The following is a 13754-nucleotide window of genomic DNA, read 5'->3' as shown; positions in this document are numbered from 1 at the left end:
CCACTTCATCACATGACTTCCTGCAATGATGCGTGGTCTTCTCAGAAGAGCGCACAGTGAACGGCAAGGGTTTAGTCGTGGAGCTGTGTGTGTTTGTGTGTTTGTGAGGACACATGATGGAGGAGGAAGAACCAGGGACACCACACTTCCAGAGACTCATATCAGGTACAGTACCTGTTTGAAACACAAAGACTTGTGTGTTGTTGTGAACGTGCTTGTTGGTGATGATGATGTAACGATCTTTGGTTGTGATTTTGATCATCAGCATCATTGATGAGTTCAGTGTGACTGTGCAGCAGTTTCCTCTGATTTTCACCAGAGGTTTTACTTCCGTCTTCTGTGTTGTGTTGTCAGAATTCACCACTCTTCTCTAATACGTGTAACAACCCCTGATAGCACACACACATCTGGGAGGTGTCTGTATTTACATCTGCAGGACGCATTTTTGATTGTTTGCTCATCTACAATACATCTCTGAGACGTCTGCTGAATAACAGTTGTATTTAAAACGGCCTTTTCTAAAGCGTTTATCCGATGTTTTCACACATAAGATGTTTTCCAGATCTTTAGCAGACGTATCTGTGCGTTGAGTTTGTGTAACAGGAAGTATCTGTGAGTGTGTGTTTATGTGTTTGTTTGTGTATGAAAGCGCATTACCCTGACACCACACTCCATTTACATCTGGAAGACATCTGCAGTACATAGTTTGCTCATCTGCAATACGTCTTGGAGAGGTCTGCTGTCAGACGTCATATAGACCTCTAGAAGATGTCTGGAAGACGTTTGTTATAATGGCTTAAATCAAAACAAACCAACTGCAGCTTGAATGATATTACTTGGAATGCACAATAAAAAAAACATGATTTTTGATTTTTTTTTTAAACAGAGTTATCTCATTTTGGAACCAAACTCTTCACAATATATACAGTATATATATGTGTGTGCGTGTGTGTGTGTGCCTGCGTGCGTGTGAGTATGGTAAAACAGGAAAAAATACATGAGCAATTTCAAACTAATGACCCTATACTTAAAAGCGCTCTTTTTTTTCTTCTTGGCCAACCAACCAATCACAGTCTTCAAAAGACATAGCAACGGGGTCAGCCCCGCACCTCCTCACTAAGATAAACGTTTTTGTCTTTTCCTTGCTCAGAGTTGCTCTCAGATTGATCCTGAATGACTTTTAAGCGAAGACTCCTACCTAGAAGTTTTTAAGCTAAATGAAGAGCTTTCTTAGAGGATTCTTAGAAGCTTTAAGAATACGGGCCCTGCTGTGTAAAAACATCTGCTAAACATCTTAGAAAGAGCTGTTGTACATCCGTTCTAAATCATNTTTTTTATTAAGTATTAAAATTGCTTTGTCTTGTATGAAAACGGTTATTAACTTTTTAACAGTTAACAGCAATAACTTTTTAAAACCCTTTGACTAAAATGGCCATCAAGCAAACAAAATCAATAAACAAAACAAAACATGTTTCTTTTCAAGAAAGAAATTAGATATAATGAAAAAATATACAGGAAATAAAGAGACAAATAAATAAAAGGCAAAACAAAATACATAATTTCACATCATGTTTGGGACATAGTTTTTGCTGCATTACAAGTGCAACAGGTACATTTTTATGGCTAAGACAACCTACAAAATGTAAACATTAAAACGTTTGAAACTGCATGTTCAACAAAACACACTTGTAAAACAATCACCAAGTTTTTGTTGTACTTTAAGTACAACGCAGGCAGATTTGTTAGCCAAGACAGAACCTACCAAATGTAAACATTAAAATGTTCAACAACATAAAAAAAACTTGTGATGAACAAACAAAACTTGATTAAGTTTGTGTTGTAGTTAAAGTGCAACTAAGCTACATTTGGTGGCACAAATGTAACATACAAATGCTTTAAACAACACTTGTACACAATCTGAAAATGTGCCTACTCTTTTTGTAATAGGTCATTTTTGAGATTGAGTAAGCAGGGCTTCAGTGGTTTACCGTCATCAAGACCCATCAGTATTTTCTGGATGAATGTAAAGGTATAAATGAGCTTGTTTGGGTAATTCAAATGCAATGCATAGATTAACCCAAACAACAATACAAATGCATCAGAAAACCTGGGGATGTCGCTCATCACAAAATCATCTTCCACCACAATAGCAGTGCTAGCAGAGTTGAAACAGATTGGACCAGTAGTGTTCTCAGTGACCATCATCACCAGACCAACAGGGGTGTCAGCGATGTCTGGCTCACCCGACTCTTCTACCTAAAAAGTACATAAAAGGGTCCAACTGTAAGCTGAGATATGTAGGTAGGTATTGTACAGAATGATATATTTAAGTAACTAGTTAAAAACTAAACAACCCTGGAAAGCACAAAAAAAATATTAACAGTGTGGTGAAGGCAGTAACTTGTACTTACATTCCAAGTCTTAAAGAACTGTGGGTCATCCTCACGCAGGTATACTGCTAGGGCACGAAGTGCTAAAGTGCGTTTTATGTTGACATCATGTAAATCCTTGAAAGACAACCAAAATTTAGTATAATACATTATAAACATGAACATGACAAAAAATAATTTTAGTTATTAAGTTGTTTACAATTTATTTCCTTCTCTTGTTGTGGTTAATGTTCCATTTGCTGTCCTTGTCAGAACTTGAGTTCATCTTTAACTCACCTGATGATCATAAATCTTCAAGATGTCACGCAGCGCCTCCGAGGTCTTGCCAGTACGTGATGCCTTTTGTCTGTACAGACCAAACAGTTGTGGTATGTGCCTGTCAAGTTCGGCATAGAACTGGTTCAAAAGATTGGTGTTTGTGATTCGATGGTACTCTGCACAAACCTACAAAATCATACATAAATAAATGACATAAAAGAAGGCTGCCACTCACAACAACAAAAAGTGGTGCAATCATTTTGTTAAAAGGCAACCATTGCTCCCTAAAGGGGGTGGTTATAATAGGAAGCTTTAGGGAAGACTGCTTCCTATTATGGTGAAGAAAAATGGGGAAGAAAAGATAAATAAAGAAAGTCTGTTTATTTTTACCTGCGATTCAATCCGAAGCGCTGGCCATCTCACCAAGAAGTCCTTCACCATTGGGTTTTCCTGTACAATCTCCTGGCGACGAAGGGCGAATGTTGTCTGCATAAGATTCTCTATGATCAATAGGTTTTTCTCACTCTTCTCAACTTCACGTAGAATCTCTACTCTCATTTCTTCCAAACTGGCCTGGTTTTGTCCCCTGGGAAAGTTTGGGAGGAAGTTTACTTCAGCCCGTCTGGCTCTTTTTATGTTGGAGTGGGGATGATCTTTGTCTGGATTATTCTTGCTCCTTTTGCCCGTGTTGACAGACACCTCGAGACATCCAGATCTGGCTAGCTTGGTACGGTAATTACCCATTTTAAACTTAAGGCACATCTTCCATCCGTACCATCCACTTACACTTCCAGGCTCCTTAAGACATGGATGAGCTGTGACGAGAGCTTCTGCTGCCATACCCACATCTCTGTCACTTGGGTAAGGTTTGAAGCTGTGGATCACTGCAGCCATGCTCTCCAGGATGTTGTGCTTTTGCGCCCTTGATAATTTCATTGTCTTTCCAGATCTTTCATAGGCAATGTTACCCTGTTCTAGCACATGCTCCACTTCATAAGAAAAAGTAGGCACAGGGAAAATGTCCGGCCAGGTCTTCTGACGCTGGCTTACAGGCACATGGGGAAGAGTTTCTGTATCAGAACTTGCAAGTGAGCTGGTTTCAGATTCTGATCTAACAACCTTGAGTGTTCCCTTCTCTGGTAACTCTTGAATGTCAACAAGACAGCTCAGCTGTGCATCAAAATCTTGATCCTCATACTGGAGGGTAAATTCAAAATCCAGTCTTGGCTTGACTTTCTCTCGCAGTATGGCGATTAGGTCATCCACTGATTCCGGTCGCCCCGTCAGAGTTACTTTAACAGCAATATCAGTGGAAATGTAAACACGAAGCATAAATTTCTGGGGTGCTGCCATCATCTGGAAGACAAACCCATGAATTAAGGATTAAATTGAATAAAGGCATATTCAGTTAAATTGTTTCAACACATACAATTAACAGTTATTCTCACACTATTATATTAGTGAACAGTATCAGTAACCTAGAAAGCAAAGCTATATCAGTATAGACTTTTTTGGAGGTCAAAAACAATCATACCTGTTTTCTTTATCCTAACATACACTGTTAGTGCAGCAGTACAAAACGTTTGGGCGTCAACAGCACTTTTCCTTCAACCCTGTATGCAGAGAGCGGTAAACTGTCATTGAGGTCTGAAATGCTGTGGACAGTAACATTGCCCATGGAAAGCTCATATGATCTCAGGTGTTCAATGTAGCATGAATTGTGTTCTGTGCAAAGAAACGTGACATCGTTATTAACCAGGAGGATCTGTTCAATTTTGCCAAACTGGGGCAGACCCCCCTCCTGTCCCACAGATACAAACATTCCAACATCATAATTAGTTCCATCAATAATGATCTTTGATGTGCTGTATATCATGTTGCTGTCTGTTTTTTGTTGAATGTGTAGTTTTGCAACCTCAGGAAGCGCTGAAACCAAGACAGAAGAGACATTTGATATCTGCTGATGTGGTTTAAAGAATGATGGTGCATTGAGATGATAAGCCACCATGTACTGATGCCTAGTTGCTAATGTTTTTAGCACATTCTTGAAGTTTTGTGTGTCATGTACTACACGCTTGAAAAAGCGGTGTTTCCCCTCGAATCTCATGGTCCACAAGTGGACGAGAGGCCCAAAACAACGTATGAGATCTGGGTAGTGCTCCAGATAGTGATGCTTAGGGCGCAGTCTGAACTCAGGGAAAACCTCCTGAAGGATTTGTCTGTGATCCTGTATCTTAGCTTGCAAATACTGAATGGATTCCTCATCGAACGTCGGAGACAGCACCAGCTCGACAATCTCTTTTAAATCCATCAAAACATTCCAAGCACCATCCTCCTCAGGAATCATACTGCCGATTATCAGTGGAAGCAATCTTAACAGTGTCACATTTTCGTGACCATTGCCTCCAATGGTCTTCTTTCCAGCAAAGTTCTTTGAAATGGGATGTGGTTTGTCAGTCTTGTCTGTGTGTTGGTATGGGAATGTCAAAATCTTCTTGTTTAAATACTCCAGGGTAAAATATTTGATCTTAATCATCTCCTGAATACACAGGGCCAACTCCACAGGAACAATGCCCTCCAAAAGATCATGGAGGACATCAGGCGGAAAACCAGTGATGGTATGAAAACACTCCAAACTCTCTCTCAGGACACAGTCTCCTTGGACACCAAACTGACTTTGACCATCCCCTTGCACAACATCCTGCAGATCCTGATCATGACTAGCTTTTGTCCTTAGGCTAAATTCACCATCTCCAACATCATAAGACTGAATTTGGTCTCGTGTAGCTTTGCAGAACCTGCAAATATATCCTGCTCTGAAAGACTGCATAAAGCCTGCTAAGGAATGGGCAGCGAGATTATCAGCCACAACACACAAAACAGTGCCCCGAACTGAATGACCAAGGGACTCAATGAAAACACCATCCTGTTCAAGACAACGAAGATCTTGCAACAAAGGAGAAAGTGCTCTTTGATAGCCACAGCTCTGAAGATCAGGTACCTTACATAGTGCTGCTAGTTGAATCGCATGCAGTGCGGATCGGTGTTTAGATGGTAGATCGGCAAGCACCCAATAGACTGAACACAGTTTGTGGATCTTCCGTGAAGTACCAAGTGGGTTCGCAATTTCAAGATCATCAATGTATAAAATCAATGGCAATGACAGTTCTGAAGATGACAACACATTATTCTCCTGGAAGTATATGCCATCTTTATGGCTCATGTACTGGCCTTTTTGTGAAACCTTTGTTTCTTCTATTCTGTGGAGGATGTCGGTATGTCTGAACATTTCCTGGATCATCTGGAGGATAGGGATATAAACTACTGTGCGACCAGGCTCCAACTCATACTGCACTGGCATTACAACAGGAAAATGTTTTTCAAAATGTGTCTTTCTTCGTTTATTGGAAGACAAGTCCTCACCTTTAGCTGTGGCACTGACAAAAATGTTTGTGTCTTGAACAGCATTTACCAAATCATTCATGACCGCTTCAGTAGGAGAGACGTGATGCTGTTGTAGTATCTCTTTTATACTATCTTTGATAAGAGGTTGAGACAAGGTAAATATCTCCGACAGATGATCAACTATTTCCTGACATGCCATGTCAGAAACATGAAGAATAGTGTGCATCTTTAGAAACAAGGAGGATAAATTATGGTGTAACTGGACTTTTAATTGTCTGGAATCATAATTGTCAGCCTCAGGAACAGAGGCTGACATGTCTGCATCCCAACAATGAACAGGGTCCTCAACATTAAGGTCAGCAGTGCTTGTGCCTGGGGAACGTTCATGTTCTGTTGATACAATATCATCAGAAAAGTCTAAACTACCTGAATGCATCCTAGTTTTGTGTGCATTAAATGAAGAGTACACGTTTGTGCGGTAGCTACAGTTCTTAAATGGGCATGCTACATTTTCATGTTTTTTTAAGTGTCCCCTTAAATGACTGAGAAGGGTAGATTCTGAGAAGGGCTGTTTGAAGCCACACAAAGGACAGGTAAAAACTGTCCATCCTGCTTTTGCTCCTTCACTTTCAAGAGTTCTACATGGCTCTTTGTGAATCCGTGACAAATGAATTTTCAGTGCATTAAATGACTGAAACATGCAAATGCAAGAGTCATGAAGACATGGCAAAGGGCTAACTCGTGAATAATGACTATGCTCCAAACGGTAGTGCCTAAATAATTCTGCCCGTGTGTCTGAGGAGACGGCACACAACTTGCACTTCCACTCCATTGAATTATTTGAACACAATTGCAGTGATCCTCTTGGTAAAACTGAAAGAAATTTAGCCTAAATGGCAAATTCATGTTTTAGCACACATATACAAAACATCTTTTGTCAGACAGATTACTTGAAAATTCTTAAACCAACAATTCCTACACATGAGATGCTTATAAGATGAAAGAAGCCCAAAATAAAGTGCAGTGCTGCTTGATGTTCTGAATTTAATCATGGGGGAACAGTTTAAACAGTTTTTTCAACAATATTTTTCTAAAACTAATCTGCATTTAATTTAATAATAAAACATTTCAAGTGTTATGCAAATTACCAATAATTTGATTTAATCGAGATAACTCTTTACGACAATGGGGACTCTATGTAGATATTCACCTGCGCACAATAACAGAAATAAGCATTTCCATCTTAATGATTTTGATAGCTTAGATCTGGTTTTGGCAAAGAATACTGTACGAAACCAAAGAATAAGGACTCAGCCTATACTCACCAGCTTCAACAAACACGTTATTTGACTAAACTCAGTAGCTCAACATTTAACGCAAATTAATTTGTGAATCTGCTTACGAAATGATCCCAAGTAAATTAAAATGTGCACATACCAAGTTCACATTTACTTTTTCTTAATCTTGAGAAGGCTCCACTTCCACTTCAGCCAGCCTACAATGCAAGGAAATTTGAAAAAGATAATGCAAGTTAGCAAGGTTTAATATTTAAGTTTAATATTTAATATCTCGCTACCTTTGTGTCATTAACCTTAAGTTAATCGTGGATAAAAGTTACTAACTATTAGCCGCAAGTGTTTTACTAATTGCACGAAAGCATACAATCACAGATAATTTCGCTTAACAAAAACAGCAAAAACACATTTAGAAACAGTACGGCTGCCGTTGACTAACAGATAACGTTAATATTACACTTCACTTTAATGAATTAAACAAGGCAACGACGTTAAGAAATAAGTGCAGAGACCCTTATCACGGTTTGCAGCTCGTTAACGTTATCTGTAAAAACCGGCAAACCGAATAATGAAACATGCTCCTCATTAAGATATACTAAAGTTAGGGCATATTATCATAAATTCAAGAAGCAATTCATAAAGTTTGACAACTTTACTTACAAGTTTCTCCGTGTGACTCACGTCGCTCTGTCAGCCATATTGGAAAGATTTTCTGGTAGCGTCGGTTAGAAAGAAGCCGTACGTCAGGACGTATATGACGTCAGCGAACGTCGGTCAGTACACTTAAAAACATCAATTGAAGTAGCAGTGCTTAATCAGAAATTTTGAGCTAGACAAAAATAAAACTAAGTTAATTGTTCATACAACCCAATAGTTGTAAGTTCTATCAACTATGTAACCGATTTTAATTATGGTGTTCTCAGTTTTTATAGGTCAGTAGTACTGTTCGGGTTTACAGTGCAGGACGCATTTTTGATTGTTTGCTCATCTACAATACGAGAGACTCTGCAGACGACTTATTGTCAACATAAATTTTCGGCCTTTTCTAAAGCGTTTATCCGATGTTTTCACACATAAGATGTTTTCCAGATCTTTAGCAGACGTATCTGTGCGTTGAGTTTGTGTAACAGGAAGTATCTGTGAGTGTGTGTTTATGTGTTTGTTTGTGTATGAAAGCTCATTACCCTGACACCACACTCCATTTACATCTGGAAGACATCTGCAGTACATAGTTTGCTCATCTGCAATACGTCTTGGAGATGTCTGCTGTCAGACGTCATATAGACCTCTAGAAGATGTCTGGAAGACGTTTATGATTTAGAACGGATGTACAACAGCTCTTTCTAAGATGTTTAGCAGATGTTTTTACACAGCAGGGCCCGTATTCTTAAAGCTTCTAAGAATCCTCTAAGAAAACTCTTAATTTAGCTTAAAAACTTCTAGGTAGGAGTCTTCGCTTAAAAGTCATTCAGGATCAATCTGAGAGCAACTCTGAGCAAGGAAAAGACAAAAACGTTTATCTTAGTGAGGAGGTGCGGGGCTGACCCCGTTGCTATGTCTTTTGAAGACTGTGATTGGTTGGTTGGCCAAGAAGAAAAAAAAGAGCGCTTTTAAGTATAGGGTCATTAGTTTGAAATTGCTCATGTATTTTTTCCTGTTTTACCATACTCACACGCACGCAGGCACACACACACACGCACACACATATATATACTGTATATATTGTGAAGAGTTTGGTTCCAAAATGAGATAACTCTGTTTAAAAAAAAAATCAAAAATCATGTTTTTTTTATTGTGCATTCCAAGTAATATCATTCAAGCTGCAGTTGGTTTGTTTTGATTTAAGCCATTATAACTAAAAAATACAGCTAACTAACACAATAAAAGACAATAAAACACGATAACATAATAAAAAACATGATTTTTGAATTTTTTTAAAAACGGAGTATCTCATTTTGGAACCAAACTCTTCATATATTCTTTATATTTTATTTACCATGCTGTTAAAGTCAACGTATTTAATAGAAAATGAACAGTGACACAATAAGTCTCTGTAAGGGCTGTAAGTGTTTGTGTGATCACTGGTTGTGACGGAACCAAATCATCTCTGCAGCGCTGCATTTCTCCAGCTGCTAAATATGTTCATGTGGTGATTTCTTCTATTTCTGTCTTGGAGATGTTAGCGTGTCTCGGTCACAAACATGAACCCTGCCTGATCTCATGTGTTGTGTCTTATTAACTCACTGTCATTCAATTCAACGTCAGTTTATTTTATAGCGCTTTTATAATTTGCATTGCATCAAAGCAGCTATAGAAGAAAAGCAAGATAAACCAAAGTTGAACACAAACAAAAACAATAAATTGTCATGCATCGCAACACATTTCTTCTCACTTTTCGTGTTTCGTCCATTTTCTCTGCTGCTAAAGAAACTCTTAAGTCTCTTAAGAGTCCTCCTCGCAACTCTTAAAATTTTGGACCTTAAGAGCTCTTTTAAGGGATAAGATGCTTTATGAATGACTTTCTTCTTTACTAGGATCTTTTCTGTCATTTTAAGGGGAAACGCCCACATTTCTAGGAATTTTCTTAGAATTTTGTCACTAGGAGCAACTCTTTGCGCTAAGATTTTTCATGAATACGGGCCCAGTTCTTTAGCAGACGTCTTACAGACGTATGTGTGTGCTGGCTGGGTAGCACATCAGTACAGAGTAAAAGCACGTTGGCTGTGTTGTGATGTTCACTGGAGTCACCCACACACATTTTGTCTGTTTGTGTGTTCAGATGAGAGCGTGCGCTCGGTTCAGTCGGGTGACTCGTGCGAGTATCATCACACTGAGATCTATGCACAGTTACCCAGCTCACAGGCACACCGACAACAGCAACACAACCTTCATCCGGAGGATGAGCGGCGGATGCTGGAGAGCAGTGTACCGCCCCAAGCTCTGCTGGTGTGCATGAAGATCAAGAGACACATCCGCTCCGAGAGGTAATGCGTCTGACCTGAGAACAGTTTCACAAAGTGACACATGGGTGGTTTAACTTGAACACACACTGTGTGAAACAGAGCTGAGCGACGGCAACAGAAACACCCCGCTGGCAGCTGGGACTCATGGAGGCAGAAACAACAAATCACCAGACGCCGTTTGAAGGAGCACATCAGCAAGGCGTTGTCGGGACTGTTGCTATGGAGACACACACTGCACAAGATCGAAGGTCTAGATGTTTCACCTAAAGTTGCGTGAATGAGAGTGTAAGAGATGTTGATTGTCCAGGTGAAAGCATCTGGATTTAAGTAAATGTGATGAGAAATGTTTGAGTTCACATTGAGATCTTCAATAAACTTGAGATCGTGAATGATGTTGTGTTTTGTCCGCAGGTGGGTTCGGTGTCGGAGTCAAAGCTTATTTTGTGTTTCTGCGTTATCTGTTGTGTTTGAATGTGTTGTATTGCGTGATCATCGGTGGATCTGTGCTGACACCCACACTGATGTACAGAGGTGAGACGGCCGAGAGACTTGAGTTTAACACGAGAGAGATAGCACTCATACACATCACCACCTTCGTGTCTCTCTTCCTTTAGAGAAACCCGTGAGCGAGCAGACATTTGGATTCAAAGACATTTTCGTAGGATCAGTGAGTGGGTTTATGTCTCTCTGTCATCTCCTCGCTGTTTCAACACGTGTGCGTTCATTCTCAAACTCTCTTTTTTTGTGTTTTCTAGGGTTTTCTCGAAGGGTCTCCGGTGTTTCATAGCTTCTACACACGCGGCTCTCTTGATTTGCCCTGTTTCAACACTCCCGTTCTCTTTCTTCTGGGCATGATATCAGTCCTCCTCCTCAGCATCATCATGGTGGTCCGCAGGTCAGATCTTCTCTCTGTATTTTCTCACCCTCACTTCATTTCTTCAGCTGAACACGATTGTGAACGGAGATGATGACGGAAGTCTTTCTCGTATAATCCTGAGGATCTCTCTTCAGAACTGTGGTGGGCTACAAACACTTGTGGTTGACTGGAACTCGCTTCAGCTCGAACGTGAGCTATAAGGTTTTCTGTGGATGGGACTTCTGCATTCAGAATGAAAAAGCAGCCGCTCTGAAACAGACGTTCATCAGTAACGAGCTGAAGATGGATCTGGAAGAGCAAAGGTTTCATGAGGACATCCAGAAGCGAAGGATAAAGCGCTGGATTCAGCTCATCCTGCTGCGCGTCGTTCTCAACATCTTCGTGCTGCTTCTCCTGGCCAGTTCCTTTATTCTCATTTCTTACACCATCACTGTGTCATACCATCAGGAGGTACGAAATCCTGAAAAATACAAACAGAAACCCCTCCAAACGATACCATTATCACATCTCTCTCTCTCTCTCTCTCTCTCTCTCGCAGTATCAGAAGCTTGACTGGATCTCATCACTGATGTTGGAGTATCTTCCTCCAGTCACCATGACGACAGTGAACTACCTGTTACCGCACATCTTCCGTGAGACGTCAAAATTTGAGGATTACTCGCCCACTACTCAGCTGAATCTCACTCTGATCAGGTCAGACGGCTCGTGACCTTTGACCTCTGACGTGTGTCACATGAACGCTGCAGTGAGTACTAACTGAGAAGTGTGTGTGTGCGCAGGAGTATTTTTCTCAAGCTGGCGTCTTTGGGCATCTATCTGTTCTTTTTCATCCGATCGCTGGCTCCTTATAAAGATCAACACAAGGTTTGTTTTCTTCAACATGTCTCGGTATAAACACAAACACTCGCAGCCACGAGAAACACCTGAGCACTCATCCAGCAGATTTCTGTTTGTGTGTTTGTTTCAGTGCGCAGAGAACGCCTTCGGGAAGGAGATGTACAAACTCACCGTGTTTAACTTCCTCGAGAGTTTCTTCAGCGCGTTCTGTGTGGCCTACCCGAGGATGTGAGAACTTCTTTAACGTCATAACGGCTTCTGTTGTGCCAGTTCGAAACCTTCGACTAGATGCACACGTGACCAAAGAAAATCTAAACTAGCTAACTACTGTATATAGTTAAATAAAACATGGAAACCACATGAAACCTAAAGCAGGAATCCCTTTCCATAAGATCACAGATGTCTTCAATATCACTGTTAGTTCTCACAGACGTCAATGAGATTCAATGGAGAGCAAATGGAAACTTGGTCTCAAGTGCGTCTCAGATATTTCTCCTGAGAAAAAGAGAGTTGTCAACGATGTGTCAAACTGAGCTCAGATTTCATTGTCAAAAGTCAATATTACTGATCACATCACATTTCTCCTCAAATTAGCTCGGCATTTGTTTTACTCCTCCCATTCAACAATCACGCTCTCATTTGAGACTTAAACGAGACGCAACTGAGAGTGTCATTCAATCTGCTGAGCTGGGAGCGATGTCATTCTTCTGTCTGTGTGTAGGTTATTGGTGAAGAGATGTGCGTGGCTGAAGCAGAAGTTAGGCATGCCTCAGTTTGATATCTCCTCTAATGTTTTGGATCTGGTGAACAGTCAGACGGTCACGTGGGTGGGTGTGTTCTACTGCCCCCTGCTGCCCGCCATCAGCGCCGTCCGGCTTCTGCTGCTCTTGTACATCAAGAAGGTGTGTGTGTGTGTGTGACTGATGAGTGTTCAGATTCTAGTGTTGTAGTCGGGACCACCGAGACCGAGACCAGCACTCCCAAAATTCATTCAAAAGATCCACAAAACACTAAAAAGTCATAATAATAAAGTAATAACAGAAGTAACTTGGGCAGAACTGTATGTGTCGGATGTTTTATGTTCCATGTTTTATCACCCACCTACTGTAACACATTACAATTTTTGTGCAGGTAAACATTCCAACAACTAACCATAAAAAACTCGGTAAATACCCAAGATAAATGTAAGTCTGTGACCTTCAGCCAAACTAAACATTCAGTGAATTAATTCGTTTCACTGCTTTTTTATCTAATCAATAGCAAAATAGCTGTGTGTTGCTCAGATATGCACAAAATCTCAGATTAGTTTGGGACTAGCCAAAATAGCACAAAAACTTGTGTTTAATTGCGTCTAAAACAGATTTCCCTACGACGATCCCCCATTCTTCTCTTACCAGCAGTACGAGTAACACAAGTAACAAGAGAATCAAATAAGGAACAAGCGGTGAATGCTTTTAAAGCCAGAAGTTTAACATCCAATCACAAGAATGATGTTAACACATAAACCAGACAATGCACCAGCAATTTAGTGTGATTCCCACAGTTGTGGTTTTGACCGGTCTTGAAGACCGAGACCAAAGACAGTCGAGACAGAGACAAGACCAAGACCTTCAAAAAGTGGTCTTGAGAGCGGTCTCGAGTACTGCAGCACTATCAGACTCTCAACTGGATTATAAAACAGTGACTTTAATCTCTCTCTCTCTCTCTCTCTCTCTCTCTCTCTCTCTCT

The 13754-nt window shown here is 40.4% G+C and overlaps 2 protein-coding genes across 2 annotated transcripts in view; one reads left to right on the top strand and one right to left on the bottom strand.

Annotated features, from left to right (window-relative positions):
• Positions 1-31: 31 nt before the first annotated feature.
• The window catches only part of tmc8 (transmembrane channel-like 8), a 17108-nt gene continuing 3385 nt past the window's right edge, over positions 32-13754 (top strand). The window contains exons 1-11 of the mRNA XM_057361783.1: positions 32-165; positions 10128-10332; positions 10411-10559; positions 10723-10842; positions 10926-10978; positions 11067-11206; positions 11323-11638; positions 11727-11881; positions 11968-12052; positions 12156-12253; positions 12747-12927. Coding sequence (XP_057217766.1) covers positions 114-165; positions 10128-10332; positions 10411-10559; positions 10723-10842; positions 10926-10978; positions 11067-11206; positions 11323-11638; positions 11727-11881; positions 11968-12052; positions 12156-12253; positions 12747-12927 — 1554 coding nt within the window. The 5' untranslated portion in view covers positions 32-113. The remainder of the gene's footprint in view (positions 166-10127; positions 10333-10410; positions 10560-10722; positions 10843-10925; positions 10979-11066; positions 11207-11322; positions 11639-11726; positions 11882-11967; positions 12053-12155; positions 12254-12746; positions 12928-13754) is intronic.
• LOC130571078 (uncharacterized) lies at positions 1372-8261 on the bottom strand. Its single transcript, XM_057361788.1, has 7 exons — positions 8009-8261; positions 7491-7548; positions 4183-4261; positions 3039-4004; positions 2667-2834; positions 2412-2507; positions 1372-2256 (listed from the first exon to the last, which is right to left on the bottom strand). The coding sequence occupies exons 4-7, from the start codon at positions 4002-4004 to the stop codon at positions 1930-1932; spliced, it is 1557 nt and encodes a 518-aa protein (XP_057217771.1). The 5' UTR covers positions 4183-4261; positions 7491-7548; positions 8009-8261; the 3' UTR covers positions 1372-1929.

This window comes from Triplophysa rosa, linkage group LG20 (assembly GCF_024868665.1).
Source record: "Triplophysa rosa linkage group LG20, Trosa_1v2, whole genome shotgun sequence".
NCBI classification, from domain to species: Eukaryota; Metazoa; Chordata; class Actinopteri; order Cypriniformes; family Nemacheilidae; genus Triplophysa; species Triplophysa rosa.
The sequence above is the reverse complement of the archived record's forward strand: the minus strand, read 5'-3'. Positions and strand labels throughout refer to the sequence as shown.

Excerpts from the sequence above, each read along its gene's own strand:
- LOC130571078 (XM_057361788.1), bottom strand. The coding sequence starts at position 4,004 with ATGATGGCAGCACCCCAGAAATTTATGCTTCGTGTTTACATTTCCACT. Across the intron at positions 2,508-2,666 it reads TGAAGATTTATGATCATCAG|GATTTACATGATGTCAACAT; the intron begins GTGAGTTAAAGA and ends TTGTCTTTCAAG. Across the intron at positions 2,257-2,411 it reads AGTTCTTTAAGACTTGGAAT|GTAGAAGAGTCGGGTGAGCC; the intron begins GTAAGTACAAGT and ends TGTACTTTTTAG.